Source organism: Cetorhinus maximus, chromosome 9 (genome assembly GCF_964194155.1).
Source record: "Cetorhinus maximus chromosome 9, sCetMax3.hap1.1, whole genome shotgun sequence".
Classification (NCBI taxonomy): domain Eukaryota; kingdom Metazoa; phylum Chordata; class Chondrichthyes; order Lamniformes; family Cetorhinidae; genus Cetorhinus; species Cetorhinus maximus.
In genome coordinates this window covers 46874606-46889442 of record NC_135887.1, presented here as the reverse complement: position 1 = coordinate 46889442, position 14837 = coordinate 46874606, and the positions used below count along the sequence as shown (strand labels likewise).

The following is a 14837-nucleotide window of genomic DNA, read 5'->3' as shown; positions in this document are numbered from 1 at the left end:
CACAGTATTCATATGGCTGGCTCAGTACAGTTTCTGGTTAATGGTAACTCTCAGGATGTTGATAGTGGGTGATTCAGCGATGGTAATGCCATTGAACGTCAAGGGGCGATGGTTAGATTCTCTCTTGTTGGAGATGGTCATTGCCTGGCACTTGTGTGGTGTGAATGTTAATTGTCACTTATCAGCCCAAGCTTGAATATTATTCAGGTCTTGTTGCTTATGGGAATGGACTGCTTCAGTATCTGAGGAGTCGTGAATGATGTGAACATTGTGCAATCATCAGCAAACATCCCCACTTCCGACCTTATGATGGAAGGAAGGCCATTGATGAAGCAGCTAAAGATGGTTGGGCCTAGGACACTGCCCTGAGGAACTCCTGCAGTGATGTTCTAGAATTGAAATGATTGACCTCCAACAACCACAACCATCTTCTTTTGTGCTAGGTATGACTCCAACCAGCAGAGGGTTTTCCCCCTGATTCCCATTGACTTCAGTTTTGCTCAGGCTCCCTGATGCCACACTCAGTCAAATGCTGCCTTGATGTCAAGGGCAATCACTCTCACCTCACCTCGGGAGTTCAGCTCTTTTATTCATGTTTGGACTAGGCTGTGATGAGATCAGGAGCTGAATGACCCTGACAGAACCCAAACTGAGCATTAGTGAGCACGTTATAGCTGAGTAGGTACTGTTCAACATGCAGGAGTACCACCACCTTCTCAAGGGCAACAGATGCTGACCTTTTCAGCAGTGCTCGCATTGCCAAGAATGAATATAAAAAAATGGTCAGATAAGGTTTGATGGAGCCAAGTGAACTTTCCTTGAGTTTTTGGCCACAATGTTTCTTTCCTGCAAATAGATGGCTGAACAATATTTGAGCACCTAGATAGTTACTACCTTGTAATGGACTTTGAATTGGGTGTTAGCCTGTGTGCTACTGACTGTCCCCAGGTAAGTTTTGTGTGTGTCAGATGCAGTCCGATCTCATGTATTAAAGGACCAATGGGAGGAGGCGGGGGCGGAGCTCCCTGACACACCTGTCACTAGGTGGCGCGACCGGCACAGGAACTGCGGGGGAAAACAAACTTTAAGGCTTTCAAATTGGGGCAAACAATGAACTAAAAGCAAAACTGGAGGCTGCAAATGTGTTTGATATTGTGCATTATAGGGCGTGTCATCGGCTATAAGTGTATTCGAATTGCTTCACGTTCATTTCAACATTTGTGAACACCAGACAATAATTCAGCTTTTTAAAAAAAAAATCGTCTTCAAAGCGAAAAAAAAAGCATAACACCTAATAATTAACGCAGAGCCCGGTAGGTGTGGGCCGTCCATCTCCATCTATTGTTTTTTTATGTTTAATCAAATTATGGAGAGAGGAATCCACCGCGTCCTCAACTAATTCGGTGGAGGGTGAAAAGTTTCGCAGTGGCCACAGAGGCGGCTCAAAGCGCCAGTCTGTCAGGTCAGGCAAGGTGGAGCCTCTGACACACATTGTTTTTTTTAAAAAAAAGGACAAACACCGAGTTTGAAACCATTTATTTGGCTGTTTCCCTTCGGATCCCCGGGAAGCAGCTTAACCTCTAGCCGGAAAGGATACATGTCATCCCGCTGTGCCAGTGCACAAAAAACATCCCTTTTCCCGGTAAGTGTGGGTTTATGGGCTGTTTCTTGCTTTTTGTACAATGTTGAGGATGTGATCTTAAGTTTCTGGCCGGGTTGGTGGAAAGCGTTCGAGGTGAGGGCTCCTGGAAGCCAGGCGGCCAAGTTGCTGCCGAGGCTCAGTGTTTTCTCTCTCCCTCTCTCTCTCTGAGATGAGGCCTGGCGAGAGTTTTCCCGCCTTGTTCCACAATCCACTCTTTTCGGAGTTTACGCTTTACGGGTCCTGCTTTCTCGCCGTCAATTCCTCTCCTCGCTCAGCCCAATTCTCTTTTTCGTCATTCCGTGTCCTGCTGTTAATGGATTTTCAGAAGGCAGCTGACGTCTTTTTTCCATTTTGATGTAACCTGTAAACCTGCGAATTGGACTCTTTTTCCAGTTGTCGCACCTGTGGAGGGAGAGAAACAAGAGTTAACGTTTCGAGTCTGTATGACTCTTCTTTAGAGCTCTGAAGAAGGGTCGTACAGATTCGAAATGTTAACTCTTGTTTCTCACTCCACAGATGCTGCCAGAGCTGTTGAGTTCTTCCAGCATTTTCTGTTTTTGTTTCAGATTTCCAGCATCCGCAGCATTTTGCTTTTTTTCTTTCCAGTTGTCCCTGATTTAAAGGGAACACCTAGTGGTCTGCAGACCCCTTTTCTTTAGACTCCTCTCCATGTGTTTGTTGTATGGAAAGTCCCAAAGTTCAATATTTGCATTTTAAGACTGTTTTACATTGGGTTTAACTCTTACTGTCCACCGATTCTTGCTGTATCTATCAATCTGATATATTTGCCCTATACTGACTCTGCATTTCAGTGGCATTCGTACTGAATTAGTACAACATTAATATGGGGCATTTTTGGCGATTCAGGACAAAATCACTGACATTTTTTCATTTAGAATTTTCTTTGGGAATTGAATTTTGACCTTTCGATAGCCATCAGCAGAACTATTCAATTGGGAGGAAATTTTAGGAGTGAATTGTACTGTAAACAGTGACTCAGGTTGTAAATCCATTTCACTATATAAAACTGAAACAAAGGAGTCATAGTCTTAGAGGCCTACAGCACAGAAAAAGGCCCTTCGACCCATCGAGTCTGTGCCGGTCAAACAAGTACCTAACTATTCTAATCCCATTTTCCAGCACTCGGCCCATAGCCTTGTATCCATGGCATCGCAAGTGCATATCCAAATTCTTAAATGTTATGAGGGTTTCTGCCTCTACCACCCTTTCAGGCAGTGAGTTCCAGATTCCCACCACCCTCTGGATGAAAAAATTCTTCCTCACATCCCCTCTAAACCTCCTGCCCCTTACCTTAAATCTATGCCCCCTGGTTATTGATCCCTCCACCAAGAGGAAAAGTTCCTTCCTGTCTACCCTATCTATGCCCCTCATAATTTTATATACCTCAGTCATGTCTCCCTCAATCTCCTCTGCTCCAGGGAAAATAACCCCAGTCTATCCAATCTCTCCTCATAACTGAAACTCTCCAGCCCAGGCAACATCCTGGTAAATCTCCTCTGCACACTCTATTATGCAGATTCCAGAACTGCATGCAATACTCTAGCTGTAGCCTAACCAGCGTTTTATACAGTTCCAGCATAATCTCCCTGCTCTTATATTCTATGCCTCGGCTAATAAAGGCAAGTATCCCATATGCCTTCTTAACCACCTTATCTGCCTGTCCCGCTACCTTAAGAGACAGAACATAACCATATTTCTAAATCAAAGCTCATCTTCATTATTTGCTAAGGATGCCACTTGATGCCAAAGTTCATGTAAAGGGTTAATGGTTATGTTAATTAGATAATGATGTTAATGATGATGTAAGCATGACATCAGGGACAGATGGCCAAGAGGCTCCCAGAAATGGTGACACCAAACAGTCTGTGTCCTGAGAACAATGCACTTACCTTGAGTTATTTGTAAATAATGCAAATAAATAGTTTCCAGAAAAACTGTATGCTATCTCCAAGTCACTCAGAGTAAGTGAAACCTCATCAAAACATGGTGGCAGTGCTGGAGGCAAACAGTTTCAGAAACTGAGATCACAGATTGGCAGCCCATGGGTGAAGACCTTGAAACAGCTCAACTTGCAACAAAGAAGGACAAAAATAAAACATACTTTGATAGGGACCATGCACAATGGCGGTAGCCATTAACAGCCACTACCCCTTCCGCAGCCCTTCCAACACATCAAGGGTTCACAGCAAGGACAATTATGGCAGCTCTGGGGGACACAGTTTGAAAAGTACCAAACATCTTTGGGCTTCCAGGAAAAGGCACAAAAACACCAGGTGTGAACCCATTTATGTGCAATTGGGGCCATAGCTGATAATGGCCTGATGAGACAAGGAGTCGAGGGGACCTTGGTGTCCTATGAGGAGGTTTTGAGGGCCTTGGCCCTAAGAAGAATCTGGTCATTGAAAGGGAAAGATTCAATCAAAGGAGCCAAAGGTTAAGCGAATCCATTGATTCATTTATCGACTTGTATTGACTGGCCAGCAGTTGCAGCCATGGAGCTTTAAAGCACAAGTTAATTTGTGACTGCATTGTAGTCGGCATGCTCGATGTCACACCTTTTGACTTTTTGCAAACCAAGGAGGTTTTGATGTCAGAGAAGGCTGAACAGTTTGCAAGGCAGATGGAGCTGAGATGGAAGAATTGGGGTGCGCTTCAGGGAGATAGCGAGCCTTGGGAGGGGTTGCTCTGGTATGTAGGCCCAAAGTCCAATTTTACCCTGCCCCAAAAGGCCTGTGAAAAAGTCAAAAAACCGCTGAAGAACCCTTCCAACCATTTTAAAATGTTCCAGATGTGGTACCAAAAGGCAGCATCGCTGCAGAGAATGCCCAGCAGGGGAGGCTGAATGTTTTCCCTGTGGCAAGACCAGATATTTTAAACGATTCTGCAGATCTAAAGCACAATTTAAGGGAGGAGAACGTTAACAAGCTTCTAACCATTCTAAAGTACAGCAAATTGGAAACGAAGACATTCAGGATGAAGTTTTCCTGGTAGAAATAACAGATCTCAATTAACAATTCTAGTCTGTAGAGCTGGAAGTCAAAGGATACAAAACAGAATTTAAAGTGAACGCTGGGGCAAAGTCGCAGTTTTATCAGCCAAATTGGACTGGCTTAATGATGTTGAGATCCATCCATCATAAATAAAGCTATAGGGGCCAGGGGGGCACAAACCTCACAAAATGAAGGGCCAGTAACTACAATCCTTGGACATAAAAGTAAATAAATTAATGCAACTCTTTTATATCCTACAAAATCAACAACTTCTCTGCTCAGTAGGGCAACATGATCAGGACTTGGCCTTCTACAAGGGTCAATGAGGTAAAGCAGGATGACAATGGAGCTGTATTTAGGAATGATTTTCCTAGGTTGTCCCAGGGACTGGGAAAGCTCAAAAGTGATAAAAGCAAAAAACTGCGGATGCTGGAAATCAATAACAAAAATACCTGGAAAAACTCAGCAGGTCTGGCAGCATCTATGGAGAGGAGCACAGTTAATGTTTCGAGTCCGAATGACACTTCAACAGAACTAAGTAAAAATAGAAGAGAGGTGAAATATAAGCTAGTTTAAGGGGGGATGGGACAAGTAGAGCTGGATAGAATGCCAGTGTTGGGTGGAGATAACCAAAAGATGTCACAGACAAAAGGACAAAGAGGTTTTGAAGGTGGTGATATTATCTGAGGAATGTGCTAATTAAGGGTAGAAAGCAGGACAAGCAAGGTACAGATAGCCCTAGTGGGGGTGGGGTGAAGGAATCAAAAAAGGCTAAAAGGTAAAGATAAAACAATGGATGGAAATACATTTAAAAATAATGGAAATAGGTGGGAAAAGAAAAATCTATATAAATTATTGGAAAAGAAAGTGGGGGAATCGGAAAGGGGGTGAGGATGGAGGAGAGAGTTCATGATCTAAAATTGTTGAACTCAATATTCAGTCTGGAAGGCTGTAAAGTGCCTAGTCGGAAGATGAGGTGCTGTTCCTCCAGTTTGTGTTGAGCTTCACTGGAACAATGCAGCAAGCCAAGGACGGACATGTGGGCATGAGAGCAGGGTGGAGTGTTGAAATGGCAAGCGACAGGGAGGTCTGGGTAATGCTTGCGGACAGACCGAAGGTGTTCTGCAAAGCGGTCACCCAGTCTGCGTTTGGTGTCTCCAATGTAGAGGAAACCGCATTGGGAGCAATGAATGCAGTAGACGAAATTGAGGGAAGTGCAAGTAATATGCTGCTTCATTTGAAAGGAGTGTTTGGACCTTGGACGGTGAGGAGAGGGGAAGTAAAGGGGCAGGTGTTGCACCTTCTGCGGTTGCATGGGAAGGTGCCGTGGGAGGGGGTTGAGGTGTAGGGGGTGATGGAGGAGTGGACCAGGGTGTCCCGGAGGGAACGATCCCTGTGGAGTGCCGCTGGCGGCGGCGGGGGGGTGGGTGGGGGGGGGGGCGGGGGCGGGTGTGAAGGGAAGATGTGTTTGGTGGTGGCATCATGCTGGAGTAGGCGGAAATGGCGGAGGATGATCCTTTGAATGCGGAGGCTGGTGGGGTGATAAGTGAGGACAAGGGGGACCCTATCATGTTTCTGGGAGGGAGAAGAAGGTGTGAGGGTGGATGCGCGGGAGATGGGCTGGACACGGTTAAGGGCCCTGTCAACCACTGTGGGTGGAAAACCTCGGTTAAGGAAGAAGGAGGACATGTCAGAGGAACTGTTTTTGAAAGTGGCATCATCAGAACAGATGCAACGGAGGCGAAGGAACTGAGAGAATGGGATGGAGTCCTTACAGGAAGCGGGGTGTGAGGAGCTGTAGTCGAGGTAGCTGTGGGAGTCGGTAGGCTTGTAATGGATATTGCTGGACAGTCTATCACCAGAAATTGAGACAGAGAGGTCAAGGAAGGGAAGGGAAGTATCAGAGATGGACCATGTGAAAATGATGGAGGGTTGGAAATTAGAAGCAAAATTAATAAATTTTTCCAGGTCCAGACGAGAGCATGAAGCAGCACCAAAGTAATCATCGATGTATCGGAGAAAGAGTTGTGGGAGGGGGCTGGAGTAGCACTGGAACAAGGAAAGTTCCACATACTCCATAAAGAGACAGGCATAGCTGGGGCCCATGCGGGTACCCATAGCCACACCTTTTATTTGGAGGAAGTGAGAGGAGTTTAAGGAGAAATTGTTCAGTGTGAGAACAAGTTCAGCCAGATGGAGGAGAGTAGTGGTGGATGGGGATTGTTTGGGCCTCTGTTCGAGGAAGAAGCGGAGAGCCATCAGATCATCCCGGCGGGGGATGGAGGTGTAGAGGGATTGGACGTCCATGGTGAAGAGGAGGCGGTTGGGGCCAAGGAACTGAAAATTGTTGAAATGATGTAGGGTGTCAGAGGAATCACGGATGTAGGTGGGAAGGGACTGGACAAAGGGAGAGAGAATGGAGTCAAGATAACAAGAAATGAGTTCAAAGAAACGCAAGCTCCAACAACTCATCGACACCAACACCCATCCAGGACCCTCCACCCCTGCCTGTCCCTCTGTCCCCATCCCATCTTCCAAACCCAGCCCCGGCCGTGTATTCACCATACCCCCTGACCTTCCCCTCTCCGACGCTGAACGTTCACTGCTCAGCAAAGGACTTAGTTTCATACCCTTACTCCTTCATCTCAATGAATTGCGGGTTCGGCACGATGCTGAACTCTTATTCCGCCGCCTTCGTCTCCGTGCTCACTTCTTTGGGCAGGAGTCCTCTCCCCGTTCAACGGATCCTTTTACCCACCTCCAATATTCTCCCTCCACCTGGACCCCTCCCTCTGGTTTCTTACCTTCTCTTGATCTTTTCATTGAGAACTGTCGGCGTGACATTAGTCGTCTCAATTTCTCTGCTCCTCTCACCCACTCTAACCTGTCTCTCTCTGAACTTGCTGCACTCCTTTCTCTCAGGTCCAACCCTGACATTGTCATCAAACCCGCTGACAAGGGTGGTGCTGTTGTTGTCTGGCGCACTGACCTCTACCTCGCAGAGGCTGAGTGTCAACTCGCAGACACTTGTTTTCTACCTCCCCCTGGACCATGACCCCACCACTGAACATCAAGCCATTGTTTCCAGGACTGTTACTGACCTCATCTCCTCTGGAGATCTTCCTTCCACAGCTTCCAACCTGATAGTGTCCCAACCTCGGACGGCCCGCTTCTACCTCCTACCCAAAATCCACAAACAGGACTGTCCCGGCAGACCAATCATGTCAGCCTGTTCCTGCCCCACGGAACTCATTTCTTGCTATCTTGACTCCCTTCTCTCTCCCCTTGTCCAGTCCCTTCCCACCTACATCCGTGATTCCTCTGACACCCTACATCATTTCAACAATTTTCAGTTCCTTGGCCCCCAACCGCCTCCTCTTCACCATGGACGTCCAATCCCTCTACACCTCCATCCCCCACCGGGATGATCTGATGGCTCTCTGCTTCTTCCTCGAACAGAGGCCTGAACAATCCCCATCCACCACTACTCTCCTCCGTCTGGCTGAACTTGTTCTCACGCTGAACAATTTCTCCTTAAACTCCTCTCACTTCCTCCAAATAAAAGGTGTGGCTATGGGTACCCGCATGGGCCCCAGCTATGCCTGTCTCTTTATGGGGTATGTGGAACATTCCTTGTTCAAGTCCTACTCCGGTCCCCTCCCACAACTCTTTCCCTGGTACATCGATGATTACTTCGGTGCTGCTTCATGCTCTCATCTAGACCTGGAAAAATTTATTAATTTTGCTTCCAATTTCCACCCCTCCATCATTTTCACATGGTCCATCTCTGACATGTCCCTTACCTTCCTTGACCTCTCTGTCTCAATTCTGATGATAGACTGTCCACCAATATCCATTACAAGTCTACCGACTCCCACAGCTATCTCGACTACACCCCGCTTCCTTTAAGGACTCCATCCCATTCTCTCAGTTCCTTCGCCTCCGTTGCATCTGTTCTGATGATGCCACTTTCAAAAACAGTTCCTCTGACATGACCTCCTTCTTCCTTAACCGAGGTTTTCCACCCACGGTGGTTGACAGGGCCCTTAACCGTGTCCTGCCCATCTCCCGCGCATCCACCCTCACACCTTCTTCTCCCTCCCAGAAACATGATAGGGTCCCCCTTGTCCTCACTTATCACCCCACCAGCCTCCGCATTCAAAGGATCATTCTCCGCCATTTCCGCCTACTCCAGCATGATGCCACCACCAAACACATCTTCCCTTCACCCCCCCCGGCGGCATTCCACAGGGATCGTTCCCTCCGGGACACCTTGGTCCACTCCTCCATCACCCCCTACACCTCAACCCCCTCCCACGGCACCTTCCCATGCAACCGCAGAAGGTGCAACACCTGCCCCTTTACTTCCCCTCTCCTCACCGTCCAAGGGCCCAAACACTCCTTTCAAGTGAAGCAGCATTTCACTTGCACTTCCCTCAATTTCGTCTACTGCATTCATTGCTCCCAATGCGGTTTCCTCTACATTGGGGAGACCAAACGCAGACTGGGTGACCGCTTTGCAGAACACCTTCAATTTGTCCGCAAGCATTACCCAGACCTCCCTGTCGCTTGCCATTTCAACACTCCACCCTGCTCTCATGCCCACATGTCCGTCCTTGGCTTGCTGCATTGTTCCAGTGAAGCTCAACACAAACTGGAGGAACAGCACCTCATCTTCCGACTAGGCACTTTACAGCCTTCCGGACTGAATATTGAGTTCAACAATTTTAGATCATGAACTCTGTCTTCCATCCTCACCCCCTTTCCGATTTTCTCCCCCCCCTTTTTTTTCCAATAATTTATATAGATTTTTCTTTTCCCACCTACTTCCATTATTTTGAAATGCATCCATTGTTTTATCTTTACCTTTTAGCCTTTTTTGATACCTTCACCCCATCCCACCCCCACTAGGGCTATCTATACCTTGCTTGTCCTGCTTTCTACCCTTAATTAGCAAATTCCTCAGATAATATCACCACCTTCAACACCTCTTTATCCTTTTGTCTGTGACATCTTTTGGTTATCTCCACCTATCATTGGCCCTCTACCCAGCTCTACTTGTCCCACCCCCCCTTAAACTAGCTTATATTTCATCTCTCTTCTATTTTTACTTAGTTCTGTTGAAGGGTCATTTGGACTCGAAATGTGAATTGTGCTCCTCTCCATAGATGCTGCCAGACCTGCTGAGTTTTTCCAGGTATTTCTGTTTTTGTTTCAAAAGTGATAATCACCTTACTACCAGAAGCTAAACTTGTCTGCTTATTTACCCCACGGAGGGTACAACACCCGCTGATCAAGAAAGTCAAAGAGCAGATTGGCAGGATGCTGCATCAAGGAGTGATCTCTCCTGTTACAGCGCCTACAAAATGGTGCTCGGGTCTAGTGACAGTCCCTAAACCTAATGGCAAAATCAGGCTCCGTCTTGTCCTGACACAGCTAAATAAAGCTGTTCTAAGAGATGCAGCCAATATTCTCTGTTGACTATAGTCTGGCGAGGTCTTTTTACGAAGCTAGATGCCAACAGTGGTTTTTGGCGGATCCTCCTTGACCAAGAATCAAGATTGTTGACAACATTTATCACTCCCTTGACTTCCCTTTGGCATATCCTCTGTGCCAGAAATCTTTCAACGCGCTATGGCCAACATCCTTGAAGGCAGAGAAGGAATTATTTGCCACATGGACGAACTGCTCATCTGTGGTGCTACCAAAGAAGAGCACAATCATAGAGTCTGGGAGGTTTTAAAAGTGCTTGAACAAGCAGGCCTCACACTGAATGAAAAGTGAAAGTTTGGCAAGACTGCAATCAGATTTTTAAGCCATATTATGCGCCAAAAAGAGACAATGGTAGACTCCCAAAAGGCCAAGGCGGTTAAAGAATTTGCACAACCCAAGAGTGTTGCTGGCATGCAAAGATTTTTAGGCGTGGTCAATCAGGTGGGGAAATTCATCCCAAATCTGTCTGCCATCAATAAACCTTTGAGACCTCATGAGAAAAGGTCAGCAAAGGTATTGGGTAGTCGAGCAGAATGCCTTTGACAGGATTAAAGAACTGCTCGTCTCTTTGGACATTATGACCCCAAATTGCCGACAATAGTCAGCTGATGTATCAGCAACAGGGCTTAGAGCTGTTCTACAGATTCAGGAAAATGGCAGGAAAATATGATTTATAATGCCTCTTGATCATGGCGGAGACCAGAGACTGAAAAACATTATGCAATTATTGAAAAGGAAATACTAGCAGCAACATGGACCTGCAAAAGATTTTTACGTTGCTTAATGGACTTACAATTTAGGATTGAGATGGACCATGAGCCTCTAGTCACATTCTCCTGAGCTCCAAAGAAACCGCTAAGATATGCCAAGGATACAGCATTTCTGGCTAAGACTCATGCACCATGACTCTACAATAGAGTATGTGCCAGGGAAAAGTCAGACAACTGCCGACACACTGCTGAGGGCTACAGAACATCACTTGACATTCATCTCTGAGGTGGACGCATATTCTTCACCAATAACAAGTACTCCTGTTCCTAATTTGTATGTTCGTGTATTCGTATATAAGTACCTTGTCAACCTCTGCAAACAAATTTAGGGAGATTAGACAAGTCCAGCTGAAGGACATGGAATGCATCCAGGTCAGAGCATACTGCCAAGGTGGTTGACCTGAATATGGCCCAAGCAATCAGGTGTTAAGACAATACCATGAACATCAAAAACATCTGATTGTTGATGATCTTCTAGTCTTCAGTGACAGGCTAGTGATCCCAAGAGTGACGTGAGAAGGCATTGCATGGGTCATATGGGCATTACCAAACACAAAGCATGGGCACCACAATCAGTATTGTGGCTGGAAGTTTTGAAATCCATCAAGCTGTGGTAAAAGCTTTGAAACACATTTACTCTAGCCATGGTATTCCGGATGAGGTAGTCTTGGACAATGGCCCACATTATTTATGAAGATTTCTGACAATTCGTAGTGGAATATGGATTTCACCATGTGAACAGTTCGCCACTGTCACAAAAGTATAATAATTCTCATATTATTGTGATTTATTGTAAAAGTAGGTTAATAGTGGGGCTTGGATTGTGTGTGTGTGTGTGTGTGTGTGTGTGTGTGTGTGTGTGTGATTGTGATTTAATTGAATTGGAGACAGGTGGTCTGGAGGTTTTGATTCATCAAGAGAAGCTAGGTTCGAAATGCTAAATACGTAAACATGGCTGAAGTTTTAGAATGTGAGGTGAGGAGAATTTGCATTTTTAGATAAATCAGGGTAATTTTGAATTTCAAGGAGATGGTAGGATGTTAGACCTAGCCAGAGAAGCTAGGCCAAGCATTGTGCTTATTTTTTCCAAAGGTTACTGACAATATCAGCACCATGAAATTATTTATATTATGAGAAAGGTGAAATTCCAAAGACATATGGGAACAATGGAACTTGCATTAAAAGGGAGAAACATGTATAAAGGATTAAGGCTATGTGTCACAGGAGGGCATTGTAAGATCTACCAGAAGTGTGAAAAGCCTCCAGTAGTTGCGCATTAAGTTGCTGTCTACAGAAACCGAAGCTGGGAAAAGCCACTTTGAATTCTACTGTCCAGGGCATTTTGTTAACTTTTGGAATCTATTTAAAATCTAATTTTTTTGTTTGTTTATTGTTTCCTTAATGGCTGGGGGGCGGGAGGGGGCGTGTGTGTAACTGGAAGCCAGATTAATTAAGGGTTTTAGGAGTTATAATAATTTGTAGACCTATGTCTGTGCTTGAAATCTTTTCTTTTGTTAATGAAGGTTTAATTTAATTTTCTAAACAAACTCTAAATCTTGGGGGACTTATTATTTCTGAATTCAGGGCATGCATCTGGAAATAAAATGCAAATTGCAAAATTGTTGTGACCGCGTGATCAAGTTTCTGTTGTGGATTTGATCCGCCTGTTACACATCATCTGCCACGTCATAACAGCCATACCATCCACAGACTAATGGAGGAGCGGAGAGAGGTTTAAAAACCATCAAAATATTGATGAAGAACAATGACCTAGAGTTAGCCTTGTTCAATTACAGGGTGACACCATTAAGTAATGGTTTTTCACCAGCAGAACTACTGATGGGGAGAAGGCGTAAGACCCAACTCCCTTCACTGCAACATAAATTTGAACCGAACATCATCTTACAAGATCATGACTGAGTGAGGTGTCACGAGTAAGCACACAAAGAGAAACGACCCAGTTGGTATAATCGCTGGCATTGAGCAAGAATACTAGCCATGTTGGAACCTGGGCAAAAGGTGTGGATAAGAGACCATTAGGCGGAAGGTACAGTCATTAGATAAAACCCAGCAGCTGCAATCATACCCTGTGAAACACCACTTGGGGTTTTCAGAAGAAACAGGTTTTGAGACCCTTAGAAACTGCAAAGAGACAATCGTTCCAGTATTATCAAGAAGGGACTGATGACACGGCCTCTATTGCAAACGCCTCCAGAAATGATGCTTGAGTCCAGGAACCGATCGTAGACCAGCACCCTCAACTGAGAATATTCAAGATGAGATCAGGGACATTTGTAAAAGCACCAGACAGGCTCAATCTGTGAGGTTATGACTTTGGGGGCAGATGATAGGAATGTATATTGTTTAACAAAATAATTTAACAGTTTTGAGATTAGACTTGGGGGCCGATGTATAGTAAAGGGTTAATGGTTATGTTAATTAATGTTAATGATGATGTGAATGTGACATTAGGATAAGATGACCAAGAGGCTGTCAGAGAGCGAGAACAATGTCCTGAGAACAATGTACTTACCATAAGGGCTTTGTAAATAGTGTAAATAAATAATTTCCAGAAAATCTGTATACTGACTATCTCCAAGTCACTCTTAGAGTGAGTGAAATCTCATCAAAACAGTTCATAGAGTTGTGTTGGATCCAACAAAGCCATGATCACGGTCATATTTATTGCCATTTCAATGAACCAAGCAGCTGTAATAAAGCTTCCCTAGTCACTAAGTATTAGCCCAACAGGTATGTTTGTGTCATACAAAAATCTCATTATTGGGAACTAAAGTTGAAGGGTCAAATCCCATACAGCAGTATTGCAAATCTGTGTGTAAAACAGAAAACAAATTAAGAAGTAATGGTTAGTTGACAGTGGTTAGGGAAGAGCGAAAGGAGCAGACATAAGATAAAAAAAGGCGCCCGGGAGAACTTGTGGAAGAAGGAGTGATGTCAGGAGCCAGAGATTCAAAATCAATGAAAAAAGTCAAGGAGGTGCCTCACAGAGCAGCAGGTAGGTTTTTTGGAGCAAGTTAGGGAGGCATGCCAATCTCAGATCTAAGAATCTGTAACTTACCATTACTTTCATTTATCTAGTTTATTTTAATCTATAGAAAGAAAATAATCAGTTGAACTCTTTTAACTACAGATACCCTGTGCTGTAACTGCAGTGGTGGGAGTTTCTCGGCAGCATTGAGATTCTGGACAACCATATCTGTGCTAAGTGTCTGCAGCTTGAGGTACTGCAGCTCAGAGTTTTGGGCTGAACTTCGAGCTGCAGTTATTGCAGAGCATCAGGGTGGGGGAAGACATCTGGACATTTTTTTTCTGGGAGGCAATCACACCCCTTAAGTTAAGTAGTACTTTAGTGTTGGTTAGGGACAGGAGGGTGTGACTGAGTCAGACAAGTAGGAGAATCCAGAAAAGAGAGCTTAATGGCAATTGTGTATCGTTGACTATGGTCCATGCAAAGAATAGTGGTTAAAAAGAATAAAATTAAATACTGTTTACCTAAACTCATGAAGCAGTTGGAATAAGATGAGCTTGCAACAGAAATAGGGATAAATGATTTAGATTTAATCGTCATTCCAGAGACATGGTTACAAGGTGACCAAGGTTGACGCAATAAATATTCCAGGGTACACAGCATTTCAAAAAGACAGGCAGAATGGAAAATGAGGTGGAGTATCACTAATGGGAAAGGATGACATAACGACCTAGTAAGAAAGGATCTTGGCTCAGCAAACTAAGAAGTAGAATAGTTATGGGTGATTACGAATAACAAGGATCATAGAACACTATTGCAAATAGATTGAAGGCCCTTTGGCAATAGTTATACCTTTTTGACCAGAGTGTTAAACAAGAAATGATTTGAGCTTGTAACAAAGTCAATGTAATTGATGTCCTTGAATGCCTTGT

General features: G+C 44.8%; 1 protein-coding gene across 2 annotated transcripts in view; it reads left to right on the top strand.

Moving 5' to 3' along the window:
• The first annotated feature begins 1093 nt into the window (after window positions 1-1093).
• Window positions 1094-14837, top strand: part of LOC144684620 (rab effector Noc2-like) — a 246783-nt gene continuing 233039 nt past the window's right edge. For both annotated transcript variants that reach the window (XM_078548632.1, XM_078548633.1), the window contains exon 1: window positions 1094-1642. In XM_078548632.1, the coding sequence (XP_078404758.1) occupies window positions 1598-1642 (45 nt within the window). In that variant the 5' untranslated portion in view covers window positions 1094-1597. The remainder of the gene's footprint in view (window positions 1643-14837) is intronic.